General features: G+C 35.5%; 1 protein-coding gene across 4 annotated transcripts in view; it reads left to right on the forward strand.

Moving 5' to 3' along the window:
- The window catches only part of PIBF1 (progesterone immunomodulatory binding factor 1), a 113706-nt gene extending 106635 nt beyond the window's left edge, over nt 1-7071 (forward strand). For 3 of the 4 annotated variants that reach the window (XM_051638287.1, XM_051638278.1, XM_051638295.1), the window contains 2 exons: nt 3305-3484; nt 5678-7071. In XM_051638287.1, the coding sequence (XP_051494247.1) occupies nt 3305-3484; nt 5678-5734 (237 nt within the window). In that variant the 3' untranslated portion in view covers nt 5735-7071. Of the gene's footprint in view, nt 1-3304; nt 3485-5677 lie in introns of those variants that run through there. The other variant, XM_051638302.1, reaches the window with a different exon arrangement.
- The last annotated feature ends 8443 nt before the right edge of the window (nt 7072-15514 follow it).

Here is a 15514-nt window from a genome sequence, read left to right on the forward strand (position 1 = left end):
TAGACAGAGCAGGTTAGCATCCTGAACAAAAACTCTTCAGGTTTCTGTGGACAGACTTTCAAAATATTTAATAATAGAGTATTCTTGTTGGCATTGGTGATAGTCCTTGAACATAAACAGTGTTTTTGTGCCACCTGCATACTTCAGTTTTTCCTTGTTTCATCTTAACCCACCTTTTCTTGATAACTGCTTTGTTTTCCATGTAACTGCTCTGCATGTATCTGCTCTCCCCACAAAATATTGTACATGCAGGGAGTGGGTGCTTGTGTTCCGTGTGGTTGAACTACAAGACCAAAGCTGTAAAGCCAGCACAGAGACGACCTGGGTGAATCCACTCAGAGGTGTTAGTACTCCTAGTCCTCCCAAAAAGCATTACTGTCTGGCTCTCCAGAAACAAAGCCCTCAGACCTGGAAACCTCAACAGAATGACACACAGCTTGCATAGCATAGCTTGCTCGTATGTCCAGGAGCCAGCATGGCAAGGTCCAGATACCTCCACAGAGAAACTGGGACATGCGGAACTTTAGCAACACAGTTTCTATAATGCACTGAGTAACTGAAGTGAATACTGTAAGTAAACAGTTTGCACAGCTTTGTCTGGACGTAGGACTGTGGACTTGACATGGTAGAAATGTGTAAAAATGTGAACTATCCATATCTCTTCACATCTTCTATACTTAGTTTATCCTGAAAGTAGCATGTCTTTCTACACATAAGATTATTCCCATCCATTTTGAGCCCTGTACCTACTTTTCCTTTTTTTCTCAAGTGAACATTGAAACATGCTAAGCACAATCTCCAGAGCTCCTTTTTCTTTGCTAGCTCCACAGACCAGCTTGCCAAGTTTTAGGATTGGAAAATATTATGGAATCATGGTAAAATGCTAACAGTAGCAGGTAGTGCTAAGGACTCTTTGTTTAGAATTTAAAAGTGGAGCTAAGAATTAAGATAGTGTTCAGAAGCAGAGAAATCTCAAGACATAGATAAAATTATTGCAGGTCAATACAAGAACTTACTGTTTTCATTATTTCCTTGGTTGAAAACAGTAAGTCTCTTGCAAATGTGTTGGGACAATTTTATTTTCTTATTTAGCAGTCCATATACCGATGATTCTACAGGATTCAGTGTTTCCTGTGCTGTTTTGCCAAGTCTGTTAAGGTCTTTCTCACTACATGTGGAAGGATTTTAGAACAAATATTAAGGCAACTTTAGCTAAATTCTCATGATAAATTTGGCTGGGATGCCAAAATAATGTATTAATTGTGGGGTAATTTGTCATCTCCACTCCCTGTCATTCCTTCCTATAGCTTCACATTAGAGAATTCTCCTGTCACAAGGGAAGCTCATGTGGGAGCTGACTCTTCAGAACCTATTCTGAGTCTGAAAACAGACAGGGCTGTCAAGTACAGGACAGATTCTGTGGAGTACAGAAGACCTTAGACTGCCAAGTGGATCCTGACACGAGAATTTGACCTTACATTCAGGTTTCAACTCCATTTCTGAAATAAATCTGTGTGAGAGTTTTTTGGATTTTGCCTTGTTCAAACGTGCAACTCTTTGGTCCACAGAATAATGCAGTTTAAGTATAGGAACAGCACTTGTTAATGTCAAAACATTGTTTATGTACAATTTAATCTCCAGTGATGGTGGATTATTTGCTGTATACTTGCTTGAGTTATTTTCATCAAGAAATTCTGTCTATGTGTCGCTTTGGCAACATCTTTGCAGAGTTTACAACTTTGAAAAACATGTTGGCATCAACTATGCAGTCCTTTTAAACAGCTGCTCTGCAGTCATGCTGTTTCAACATGCCACCACACATGGCTGAATTATGCAAATAGTTAATATTAAATGACTGAGATACAAGAACAATTTGTACACTAGATAAAGCTGGTCTGTGGAGTGTAACTTCCATTCATGTAACTGAGTTAGTGTGGGGCAATTTAAAGGCAACAACATTATTCTTTTGGCTTTGTACCTTGTGTGAAAGGCAGCAGTGGACAGAGACAAGGTACATGGCAGGAATGTTTCAAAAGGCTGAGAGGCTTTTTTAACTCATTACTAGTAATGCAATGAAAATAGAATGTGCAGCAATGTATTTTTCTGGCAAGTATTAAGAAATAGGTAAGATGTAAGAACTGTTTGTCATTAAGCTATAAATATGAGTTACCCTGTTCTGGCTGAGAGATGATAGAATGCTAATTGTATAGAATGCTAATACATTAACAGTCTCGCTTATTGAAGACAACAGCATGAGTAAAAAGCAAGAAAACAAAAACATAAATACTTAAAATGTAAAATTGTCTTAAAATTTACTTTGAAAGGCTTTTCTACTGACCTCGCTGTTTTAGTTCTGCAGTAATGAATGCTCTAAATTATAGTAGTCCAATTAGAAGAACAATGATAATAATAATAACAATAATAATAATAACAACAGTAATAACAATAATAAATGATTTAAATTCTGTAACTTATTTTATAGTAATTACACCCATTACATGTTGGAGGAGAGAACATTAGGCACTAGGTGATGTAAGATGACTACATGTGTCCAGTTAAAGTCACAAAATATGTTTTTTTCCTTTTTCACTCTACTGTACATTTTGAATAATCTGGTTTATTCAGCTAAGTAGTAACAAAAGGTTATTTTTTTATTAATCCAAATTGTTTACAAAGCAAATTATTAGGATATCCAAATAAGTCTGTATTTCTATATGGTCTTGCTTTTCTTTTACCATGTTGGAACTTCCATTTTTCACAACATTTCTTTTCCTCTCTGATCCCGTTTTTGCTCTCTGTCATCTTAAGGCTTTTCATTGATTTTTGTTTGCTGATCTGGATATAAAAACACATTTGTATTTCCTGTATTTCTAGTAATGTATTTATATGACTTTGTGTAAGACCTCACTCTTAAAAGTACAATTAGTCACAAGTATTCAAATTAGATTTGTTAACTCCCTCGGCCTGACAAAGCAAATTCAAAAGATTTCAAATTAAATAGAAGCTTAAGTTAAAAGAGTGGGTTCCTTATTACACAATAAGTGTTCCCTTTTACAGCCTGAAAGCAATACAAAATGGGATTTGTATAAATCCTACATGCCTTTTTTTATTTTCTTACTTATAGTAGTATTCCATTAGTAATCATATTAATTATGGCAAGCATATGTTTATGCCAGTTAGCTTTACTGTCTCACTTACACATTTAGTTTGGTGAATATAAATTTAGTATTGACAAATAAATATTTAATAGGTTCAAATGTAATTTTGCTGAATAACTTAGAATTCTTCTTTTGTGGTTTTATAGGAACTAGCCACAATGAAGCAGATGCTAATTAGTCTACATGGTAAACGCTATGAACAAAACTTTCCTCAATCTCATACTCATGTAAAAATTGCAACTGCAAAATACAGATCCAACTCTTCAGCAAAACTGCTGCCAGAACATGAAGAAGAAAATGTGTTTACACCTAAGCCAACATTATTTGTAAGTACTATGATAAGAGTAAGTGCCATCAGCTTTTTTGTATACTCACTTTTTTAAAAGAAAAATGTGGGATCCATTTGAGAAGATGGATAATTAATTCAGCTGAATACTTGCAGCTCTTTATGGGAATGGTCAATGTTGAGAAGATAAATTACAGTTTGCGATGTTATTTAGCTATTTAGTAGTTCCTACATCTTAAGTTCACAGCAAACTAGATTTTTTTCATTTAAAAATGCCATTGTAATATTACAATTTGAGAGTGGTTAGCAACATTTTAATAGCCAAAGGGATCCACAGAATATGTTTACAGTTTTAAACCTACCCTGATCATGTATAGGTTGTGTGTGTGTGTGTATCCATATTGAGGAGCAGAAGTAAGGAAATAGGTGTATTTATGTATACTTATATTTATGTACATTCATGCCTGTATCTATCTAAATACATATTAAAAACATACATGCCCAGTATTGATAGAACTTGTGTTACTAAGGATATTAAAACCCTATTTTATTCCATTAGAAACTATGTGCTTGGTTTTAAATACTTCAAGTGGCTTGCTCAGATTTAGTGCCTCTAGTATTTGAAAGTTTCTGATATGAATGTGTCTGAACTGATAAATTTAAGAGAGCCAAGTTACAATGCTGAATCACAAAACAAATCATGACTCTTATTTACACTTCTTGAGGCTTCCCTTCTCTAAGGTAGATTCTTCGTATCTACACTTCATAGCATATGTGCTATTTTGGTCCAAATAAACATCTATATAAATTTATTCCTTTTTTTCCTGGTGGAGACTTTAAAATTCAGTATCTTAAATGATATTATATTTGTATTGCAGCACATTAGGTACTGTTTTTATGATACAAAATGTAGGAAATGGTTGCATCTCTTGGATGTGATGTGAGGGGGTTTTTAGGGGTTCAAAATTTGTTTGGGTAGTGTAAGTGAGACTAAAGACAGGCATTATGCACTGTTGTCTCATCCACAATCCTTTTTGGAACTGATAAAACAGTCTTTGACAGAGCTACGAAGTGATCCAAACCAGCCAAAATGTCAGCTAACAATTAGGTTGTGTTGTTTATCCAGGGTTTCAGTGCTTAACCTGTTCCTGTCTTAGGAATATAGAAATGGTGCAGGAATATGGGAAAAACGATTTTACATTTAGAAATTGTGAGCAGTTTCTCTTTGAAAAAATCTAGTCTTTTTACACTTTGGGGTAGAGAACCAAAAATGGGCAGATGGCAAAGTTTCTTCTTACATGGGGAAAGATGTTAGTAGTCCTGTGAGAATCCTCACAATTTAGGCCAATTTCTAGAATTTTAAAAGATTGCACAAGTAGAGCAGATTTATTTTTGTAACCAATATTTTCAAAACAAGAGAAAGGTGGAGATTAAAATGTGATGAGAACCCCCATGACAAGGCCAGCTGAATAAAGTTGGTTTTTAAATTGGATGGTTATTAAGCCTTAGAGGAGAGAACTAATACAGAGCAAACAGAAAACAGAACTAGAAAGGGACAAGTTTTAGGGAAAACAGACAAAAGAGACTGTACTCACTAATACAAGAGATTATACCCAAACCTGAGAGCAGAACAGTCCCTACTTTTTTCCACCTTCACTTTTTTAGTTTTATTTCTCTACAAAACCAACCACTGAATTTGCCACAAGAGCTGAATATGTAGCACTAGTCCGTAGGATGATGAAGGCAAGGAAAGCTGCTCACAGATAATTCTCTGCAATTAAAATGCTTTCTGCACTGTCAGAAAACTGCTGAATTATTCTATTTTTAATTATCTTTTTAAGAACTATATTTCTGCATGAAGTGTTGGTCAGTTATGGCACACCTAAGATCTCCTGACTAAGTTCTGTTCTTTTCTCAAATGGGAAAGTCAGATGTTGCTGTTTCAAATGAAGCCTATTTATGGCACAGTTGATGCATGTTTTCATTGTGCTGGATATTTTAAAGCAAATAATTTACTTACTGTATAATCTTAGTTTTATTACCTAGAAATAGGGAAGTTTTAATACAAATATGTAGTAATAACCACCTCAAATGCATAATCTTTTTTTCATTTTCATTTAAGCGAAGAACTCATTTATCCCTGTGAGCTACATAGGAAGGAAAGAGTCTTTAGTGAAGATTGCATGTTTTTCTTCTGACTTTCACTGTCTCACAATCAAACTTTATTTTGCAGACAAACAAAGAGGCACCTGAATGGTACAAGAAACTGCAGAAGAAAACATCACCATAGCATTTTTCCAAAACTATTCAAAATAATCCTTGAGGAGCTTTTCTTTGAAGAAAGTTATTGTCACCATGAGGATGCCCTTTTTACCATAAAAGCAAACAACAGTTCTGTTTTTAACTGTTCTTTTATACCTGTCAAATGATCTTATGCTTCATAAAATAATTTTTAGATCTGTCATGTGAATAAAATGTGTGCTAATAATGCATGCAATTATTTTACTAACATATATATGACTTTTAAAAGATAAATAAACATTAGCATATTGTACACATTTATAACCTGGGCAGTTAAAGGGTGTGTTACTCAGATTGTTCAAATGAATGCATGTTTCAGCTTTTTTAGATTGTTTTTCTTGGACCTTGTGTTTCATGCCACATTTCTTGTAACTATTCTGGTTCATAGCAATTAAAAAATATACATGAGTTAGCATCAGACTATATCCTACTTTCTATTAAGGAAATCTATGTCAGGTGGAAAAAAAAATTCTTATCCACCTTGATTTATACAGCTTGTCATTTTATGTCATTTGTTCCACCAAAGAGGCATTAAAAATATTCTAAAAAAGCAATAAAATACATCTTAATTATCACCACTAATAGTTAATGGGCTAGATACACTTGCTTTAGTCTAGTTACACCAGTGTAATAACAGAAATATAACCATGATGTGTAAGTACTGTAGCATGTAATGGTGAAAGGGATAACTTGCCATATTTAATTGTATGAAAATAAGCCCCATCTTCCAAGAACTCAGTCTATTTATTATTCCACTCCACCATCTATTTAGACTGTAGAAAAGGTCCCTAATATTTGAAAGCACTTTTGACTGCTTATGGTACGTTTCTATATACAACGTAAATCTAGATGTTACTGTTTAAGTGACTGTACACTGAAAATATTGCTCAGATTTCATTAAGAGGAAGCTTTTTTTTTTTTTTTTACCTCCTTTCTCCTCAACAATATCTCTTCCAACTGATTCATTGTTCCTACCCTGGTAATTATTTACTATATAAAACTGAGCTATATCAAGCTTATGATTCATATATACACTTTTCTTCATTTTCCAAACAGCAGTTTGAAGCATATCAATACTTATTTCCTCCAGGTAAGCTTCAGTTTCTTATGTTTTTAACTTAATTTTAAGAGAGTGAGGTAAAAAAACTAACAATTGCACATCGCAGGATTAAAATCATCATCCTGTAAGTGAGAAGACCAAGTGTGTAGACAGAGGTAATATCTTTTACTAGACTAACTGGTTTTCTCTGGGGAAAAAATACACAAACCTTTGGGCTCACAAACCTATCTGTACAGACATTCCTAAATAAACTTTGGTTTCCTGAAGTCTAGGGTTTTATCTAGCTTGGATTTTTATGTGAATAAAATCATGAATATGTCTTTCATGTGAAACTGCTCCCCATATGCAGGTACTAATTTTGTAGTTCGTATTAGATATTTTATATGATTCACAGTCCCTAGTTTAACTTCCCAGACATCCTGTTTGTGTGTTTATCACCCAATATTTAATAAATTATATTATCTAGGACTGAGCTATTTTAGGAAAGATTTTAGTTGGATTCTTAAGTTTCACAATTGGTTCTCCTATAGTATCCTTAAAGACAAATTGGTGAGATACGGGCTGTAAAGTGGGTGGAAAATTGGCTGACACACCAAGGTCACGGAAATGTGATCATTAATGCAAAGTCCAACTGGCAGATAGTAGCTTCCCTCAGCAAATTCATAGGCAGTACCAGATTTGGGGCAAGTATTTTATACACTGCAGGGCAGAGTCTTGAAAGGACCTCAACAGGCTCAAAATTGGGTCAACAAGAACATGAATTTCCACAACTGCCATTCCACATCTAGGATGGAATAACCCGCAATGCCAGTACTGGCTGGAAGGCAGCTTGGCAGAAATAGGCCTGAAGTTCCTAGTGGACACGAAATTGAACATGAGTCAGCAATGTGCCAGCCAGCCCCATCCTGGGTGGTATTAACAACATGATAGCCAGCAGATGGTGGGAAGTGAACCTTCCCTTCTGTTTGGCACATGGGAGACCACACCTGGATTGTTTTATCCAATTTCAGGCTTGTTCAATATAGACATTGACATACTGAAGTGCATCAAGCAGAGATTCACCAAGAAGATCCAGGGCAGAGGCACCTGATGTAGAAGGGGAAGCTGAAATAACAGGACTTGTTCAGCCTTAAGGATACAGGGCTTAGGGGGGAACTTACTGCAGTCTCCAACTACCTAGTGGGATGACAGAGAAAGACCACAGAGCCAAACCCCTCTCAGAGGTGCACAGTGATAGAGTGAGAGGCATTGGACACAAGCTGGAGCACTAGAAAACTTGGCTATTACGAAAACTGCTTTTACTGGAAAACTGTTTTTACTGTGAGAGTGGTCAAATACTGCAATAGGTTGCCTAGAGATGTGGTGAAATCTTCATCCTTGGAGATACTCAGAACTCAACTGGACAAAATCCTGAACAATCTGGTACAACTGGACCTGACTTCAAGACAGACTAGATGACTGATTTTCAGAATTCCTTTCCAACCTAAATTACTCTGTAGTGATATTTCTAAATATAATAAGATAGTGACATTAATTTCCCTCTTACCATCAAAAAGAACACAAAGTGTTTAATTCTTCTATCAAAATAGAATACACAAGAACATTTTGATGCCTTCAGAATGAATTGTGCATTGTAGATTTCTGTGTTCTCTAGGCAGCCTGATCTTCTAGGAAGGCTGAGGGAAAACCAGGCTGATCTGTGGTGAAATTTTATTGACATTTAAACAGTTCTTCAGATGACAAAATTACATATTCTGGCAAAGTTGGATTTTTTATTTTTTATTTTTTTAGAAAATTGCTAACAAGTCCATCTTTAAATTTGCAAAAATAAAATAATTTGTTAGCATATACTGGTAACATGTAATACTGTTCGTAAATTCTTCTAGTCCTTGTAGTCTCTGTGTAAATCTCCTTAATATGTTATTTCTTTATCCAGTTGAAGACTTTGTATTTTTCCTGTGTCTCCTCACTAGACTCCAAGGCTATAATTAATTATCTAGGAGGAGACCTTCTAAGCTTTTCATGTGAAAGCTAAAATGTCACTTAAATATAACTATTTAAATGTGAAATGCCCTACAGCAAAAATGAATGAACATTTTTGCTCTTTGAGTAATGAAAAGGTTCAGTTGCATTACCTGTACAGCATTTTTACTGATGTTATTTCCCACAAACATAGCTGTCAAACGAATTATTCCAAAATTCTTCTTAGTGAAATGGTCTTTGCAGTTTCCCATTGTTGTAGGCCTTGTGTCAATGATGTGTGAGTCAAAAATAATGAAGTAAAGAGAAATTTCTAAGAGTAGTCATGCATGTAAGCAACTTGTGACTGAGGTGCCCAACCCACACAATCATCCTCAGTTCCTCTTTCTCAAACCAAAAGGAGCAAAGAGAGAAAAACCTCTATCCACTATTACATTTCTGAGTAGATTAATTTGGTTTTACTAAACTCACAAGTTTTGTAAGTATATGGACTGAACAGGTGAGAAGGAAGGACAGTTGCTTTAGGACAGGTGAGGTGTTTGGGGTTTTTTTAACAGTATAATTGCTTTCTCACCTTTTTGTCCCTTGCTAGAAGCAAAGATGCTCTGAAGCATCAAGGAATTCTCTTATTTGCAGAAAAAAACCGAAAACATGAAATTGTTTTTTTTTAATAAGAACATAAACTTTTAAGGCTTGTTGCTGGATCCTGTGGTTGTAGTTTCTAAATATTTTCTGTTCAAAGAAGCAATGTCACTGGGCTTTGTAGTGTTCAAGTCTTGCTGTACAAAACAGTAATGAAACCTCGTAAAAGAGGAACAACTGTAAATTCAAATATTAGTGTCTGAATATTTGTCAGTATCACTGCAATACGATTTGCTACCTCTAGCTGTTACTTTCCCTTTCAGTTATCCTTTTGTATGATATCTAGTTCCAGCAAAAAGAGCACTAACTCTGCTAAACCTCTGACACCTGCAAGATGATAAGGGAGAACTCTTTTGCTCCTGGTGTGCATTCATCAGTTTCCATGTCTTTGGAAGACTTTCTAGCATGGCTTTCTAGAAAAAAAATTACTTCTTTTTATGCTATGATGTACCCACCTCAATCTATTATCAGTCTGTTGCACGTTTATAGGAAAACAGGTTTATGCTCAACAGTTTGAGTCTGTAGCAGCCTGTCATCTTTCAGGGTTGCTGTCATTAGGGAGGGCTACTGAGGAAAGAATTTATCTCCCTATTAACATTACATTTAATAGAACACATGCCAGACTTTCTAGTGAGTCAACGAAATTATCCCTGGTATTTTCTTATACCAAAGAATATCAAGAATCTGTATTCGTTCTCGACCTTTGAAAATGGAACAAGTATCTCTGGAAGATCAAGTTTTGCTTAGTGTCTTTGGGCGGTGTTATCCCCTTCTTAAATTCCTGGGATTGATATGGAAGTCTTGACCTTTAAAGCACATACTTCCGTAGTTTAATTAAGGCAGTTACACTTTGGGTATTTTGGACTGAAGCTGGGCAGCAATGAGCAGCAGTACGAGGTGCTAACTCTTGGGGGACAGCTTTGCTAGTGGAAATGGGCAGCAGTTGGGAATTCTGGAGGAGTGAGTGGCAGGTACAGCAGAAGTTTTTAGCAGCAGGAGAAGGAGGTACAGCTCCACAGATGTTAGACCCTCCACAGCTCTAAGCCCTCTGCTGACAGCACAAGAAACACCAGCTTTGTTCCACCAAGTTCATTTTGCAGAGTTCCCTAGGTTTGTTTCTTTACTGATAAGTTTTCTGTCACAATAAAAAGATGTATTTTTCTTTTTTTTGAGAGAGACTCCTTTTTTTCAGGGCATTGGAATGGCTCAAAAAATGGTGAATTTTAATCAGCTTACCCTTTAAAGGATGAAGGGGACAAAAAAACCCAGAAAATTTCATCCCATGAAAGCAGGAAATGGCAGAAGTATTAAATGCAGAAACTTAGGATTAATCATGGAAATAGCTTTTACTCAGAAACTTACATGTTTTCATAGACTGTGTGCCCTTTTTGAAGATAATACATAAATAACCACTGTAAAAGAGAATGCTGCTTTGATTGAAGCAATAGAATCAACTTTGTTTGACCATGAATAATTGAAGTCTTTGTGTTAATGCTTCTTTTAAGGAGTAGTGGATCAGTAAATGTAACTTAATTGCAGGAAAAGTCTTATGGATGGAATTTGTGACTGTATTTCAATGAAAGTCTTTTCATTTTTCCTTCTGTTAAATAGAAGAAGGATTACTTAGATTATTCAGTGTTGCAGCTGAAATTGTTAGCAATTCCCAGTGCTCCTTTTTATTGTGATTTTAGAGATGCATAGTGGAGCATGCAAGACTTTCTCTTTTGCTTTTTTATTTGCTTCTTTAGAAGAATTTGTTTCTTTGTGCATTATTATAAAGTAGAGTTGGCAATGTAGTTCTTGACTTTTGCAAGGAAGTTGTCATCTAGAATTTATATGTGGATTTTAAACAGGACTGTTACCTAAGTGCAGCGGCCCTTTCTAAAAAGAAAAAAGGAGTTGGAAGTATTCCTACTGAATTCTCCCTGAGACCTTGAGAGAGGATCGTTTCTTTGCCCAAACTTTCTTGAGCTCCCCTTCACTGCTGTAGTGCCACACATACAGGAGAATTGTCACTCTACATTTCACAGGCCTATGGTTTCCAAGCACACATCTCCCAGTGCCAGTGGAGCCACGTAAACAGATTCACAACTTGTCATCCAGAGCTACATGTAAAATGTTCACACAAAAATTAGTATCACTTGTTTCTTCTGTGATACTGTGGGAAGTGTAAGCAAGGAAAAAAATACAATATTTTGGTGAAGTCTAGTCACTTGCCACCTTTTCCTACTCTGGGGTTAAAATATTTTAGCATATGAATAAAATTCTAGTGAATCTTCATTCTTGGATGTTCAAAAAGGAAACATGCTGTAAATCCTGCAATGACAGTTAAGTCCCTTTTTTTAGATACTTCATGAGAGATCTTCCGTGTTCAGGTCTGACCAGACAACTCCTAAGAGATCATTAGGCATCACTTCTTACACACTAATCTTTATTTATTAACTTATTATTTAAGTACTAAGTCCCCAAAATCCACTCAGTATTTATGAGTAAGGGAGTACGTGCCTGAAAGTAACAACGAGCAGTAAAGGGACTACTTTGTCAATGACTTGAGTCTCACTGAATTAGCACATTCCTTGTCATTTTGTGTCATTTCTTTCATTATTGCAGTAATTACCTTTGCAGAATTGCATTTGTTCCATTCAGCAGGGAATGGAGAACAATAACAGTGTTTACCAACAGCAGGAGGGAGCTTACCTTTCTTTCTCAACCCTGTAAAATCTCTGCAGGCTAATCTCGATGCACAGCTAAGGTGCCCTCCTACACAATGGAGACTGTCTGAAACTTCCCTCAGGGAAACCTAAGTGAGCTGCTGAGAGCTCCTGTCAATGAAAAACAAATGCCTGATCCCATGAAGTAGTGCCCAATCCCATGAAATATAGTGGCTTTTCATTCTGATGTGCCATTTCAAATCAGTACAGGCTGAAGCCTTTGTCAAGTATTCATACACCATGATAGTCATTCTGAGATGGCTGAATTAATTTTAGTGAGTACAGAGTATTTTCAATCCATTTAACTCTGTGAAACTACAAAGAAACAAACTATGTAAAGTTCTTTTATCTCTAGCTACAGTAACATCAAGACTCTTGGATAATTCACTATTATTCTATTGTAGTTGTAAATGGAAATATTTTTTACATATGTAAAATATGATATATATAAAAACATACATTTCTAACAAAAGTGTGAGTTAAATTATTTGGGTTTCATTCTATTTATTTTTAATACAAACCAAAATATTTTTCTGTGACATCCATGTTTAAGGTGCTTTTGGTTATGAATGAGCAAAGCATCTTGAAATTAATTTTATTTAAAAATATAAGGCTTACTGTACTGCCTCATCTTCATGGGCTTCTCTGATCTACTGTCCTGTCTCCAAGAATTGTCAGGTTCATGACAGGTGCAAACTCCCTATGGGCCCACGACAGCAACACATGTACTGATTTGAATGACAGCCCTAGTTTTCCTAAAAGTATATGGTATCTTTAATATGCAAGCTTTCAGATTCACTGGATGTTTCTGGAAACAGATATATCCGATTTACCTTCTCAGCTATGTTTTTTTCTTTTATGTAGGAGATCTGTGTTCTTTATTCCTATCACATCTAATTTCTGAAATCAAAAACAAGTAACCATAACATTCTTAAAATTCTGTTTTGATGCCACTCAGCCATGGAGATACCAAAAGTAGAGATACGTGTTCTCAGTGACCACCTAGACTTGTCCTAGTTGTGACAATGCCAAGTCCTACTGCTACACAGAGAAATGACAGTACTAACAGTGCTTCACTCTGTATGAAATACCAATTGTTGGGTTTGGTAGTAAGAACAAGTGTGACCCTGAACATGTATTTATTGGACCAGAAACTGGAACCCAGTCTGAAGAGAACTGGCCAGGCTCTGAGCTTCACAGTACTCCATAGTCATTCTACTGCTTCCATAGGCAACTGAGTATGTTAACATTTTCCTCAGGTGGTGGATAGCATTGAATCTTACCATCCCCATTGAGTGTTTGCAGAAGTTAATGTTGGGCAAGATAATGATGGGAGCGTTTCTGAAGAAAGAAGTGACCTTCAACTTTGGAAAGAAATGACCAAGACAAAATCCAGTGCTCGAAGCACCTCATACAGACTATATAAAGCTCTTATTGACAGGGTACTGAATTTAATATATGAGTCTTCCTTCTTCATTTTCTGATCACTTTTCTAGGTTTTATTTTCCCATTTTTATGCACCTAACTTCATGAAATAATAAGGAACCTTGGGCAAATACTCAACACAATGGATACCATGACTACTTCAACACTCAGCTTTGGAATGGTTAGTAGCACTTCCTTTTCAAGTATTTTTTTTAGGAAACACTGACATGACACTAGTTTAATAGTACCACAGTGTGTTTGTAATAAGAACATAGAGCTTTTTTTGTCCTTCTTAAATTAGATACCAGGAAAGCTTATTGCCACTGCTTCATACTATAAATAACGTCACCTGGATTGGAAGTGCTGCAATAGATCATTGCAAAATGCTTCTGCTGTTAGAACACAGTTCACCAAGCTGGTCTAACCTACTGTGCTTAGTAATTACCTCAGAGGTGAATTTCACTATGTTCAAATAATTGTTTTAATGTAAGATTTAAAGCAACAGGGATGGATGCAGATGTGGTATTGATGAAAAACCGTTTGTGCAATTGCAGTCTTCTCTATTCACATGATCTGGCAATGCTAACATGAAGTGAAAGGAAAAGAGTTCACATCCTCTTTATCCCTTCCACTTTTACTTCTTTCCCTGTTCACTGAAATAATATCTGAATACAAAATGTAAAATTTGAAAAACTGTATTGCTGTATGGTAAAATACTTTAAGACAAGTAGAACAGGATGTGATTTTTTTATTCTCTTCCTGCCAAAGCATATCTTTTAATATTAGTTTGTTTCTCTGGTTCAATGAAATACAGATTTATTTATTTGTCCCACAGCTTACATGCAGTTATGTAGTATCTTATGGCAATTTGTACCTGGTACTGTGGGCCAGATTTATGAATCGTTAGGCCTTCCTCTTGAATTGCACAGAAGCAAGACTTTCTAATCACTAAAAAAAGCTTTGTCTTTTGTTGCTCTACGAAGTTATCCATATGCAATCTAGAGAGACAGAAGCCTTCTTTTGTTAAAAGATTGAATCAACTTTTCCTCTCCTTTATCTTACTTCTATCTATCAAGCAGCACAGGGATTAAGACGTGTTGGTAAAGTCTTGCCTCATCCAACTTGCCACATGAGTTACGAGCTCACACGTAAGCAGGCTCCATAGCTTAACTAAGCATGGTATGAACCGGTCAGGTAAATGCATTTGAAATGAGCTACACATCCATGAACTGCAGTTTTCCATACCATAACACAATAGACATAGGCCAAGCTCTCATTAAGTCACCCAGCAACCAGGATATTTATGGCTCATATGCCAACATTCCAATACTTAAATACTTTTATCTAGAGCTGCTATAGGGGATTAAAAAAACAAACAGAAAAAATCATTAAAGTGGAAAATGGCTGTTTATCCAGACTCTTGTTCTGAAGGTAAATACTTCTTTTTACTTACTTATTTTCCTTTTTGAATATTTCAAAAAGAAATAATGAAAAAATGAACTTTTGAAAAATTATTAATATATTAAAAGTGGAAACTAGCTAAACTGGTTTTAACAGATGATTGTAATTTAAACCTCTCTTCAGAAAATAATATCCTTAATCCCCTGGAAAAATTAATATCCTCAGAATAAGTGTAGAAAAAGCTGGATTTAATATTTCGGTGAATATTGGTTGCTTTTTTTCCCCGGCATGATTTGTAGAAAATAAATAATAATGTAACACTTGAAACTGCAAGTGCCAAAATGTTACCAATGTATTCCATGTTTTTCTCTCTTAAAAACTGTTTGCTTCTGTTGATTGGGCTCTAAATATTTGAGAAAGGTGGAAAATACTGAGGAAAAAAAAGTAACATGGTGTTAATAACCTGTTTATATTGCATATTGATTAACATATATGTCTGCGAACCGAAATTTAAAAGATTCTAGAAGACTTTGACATTGAATGCATCTTT

This window comes from Apus apus, chromosome 1 (genome assembly GCF_020740795.1).
Source record: "Apus apus isolate bApuApu2 chromosome 1, bApuApu2.pri.cur, whole genome shotgun sequence".
NCBI lineage: Eukaryota > Metazoa > Chordata > Aves > Apodiformes > Apodidae > Apus > Apus apus.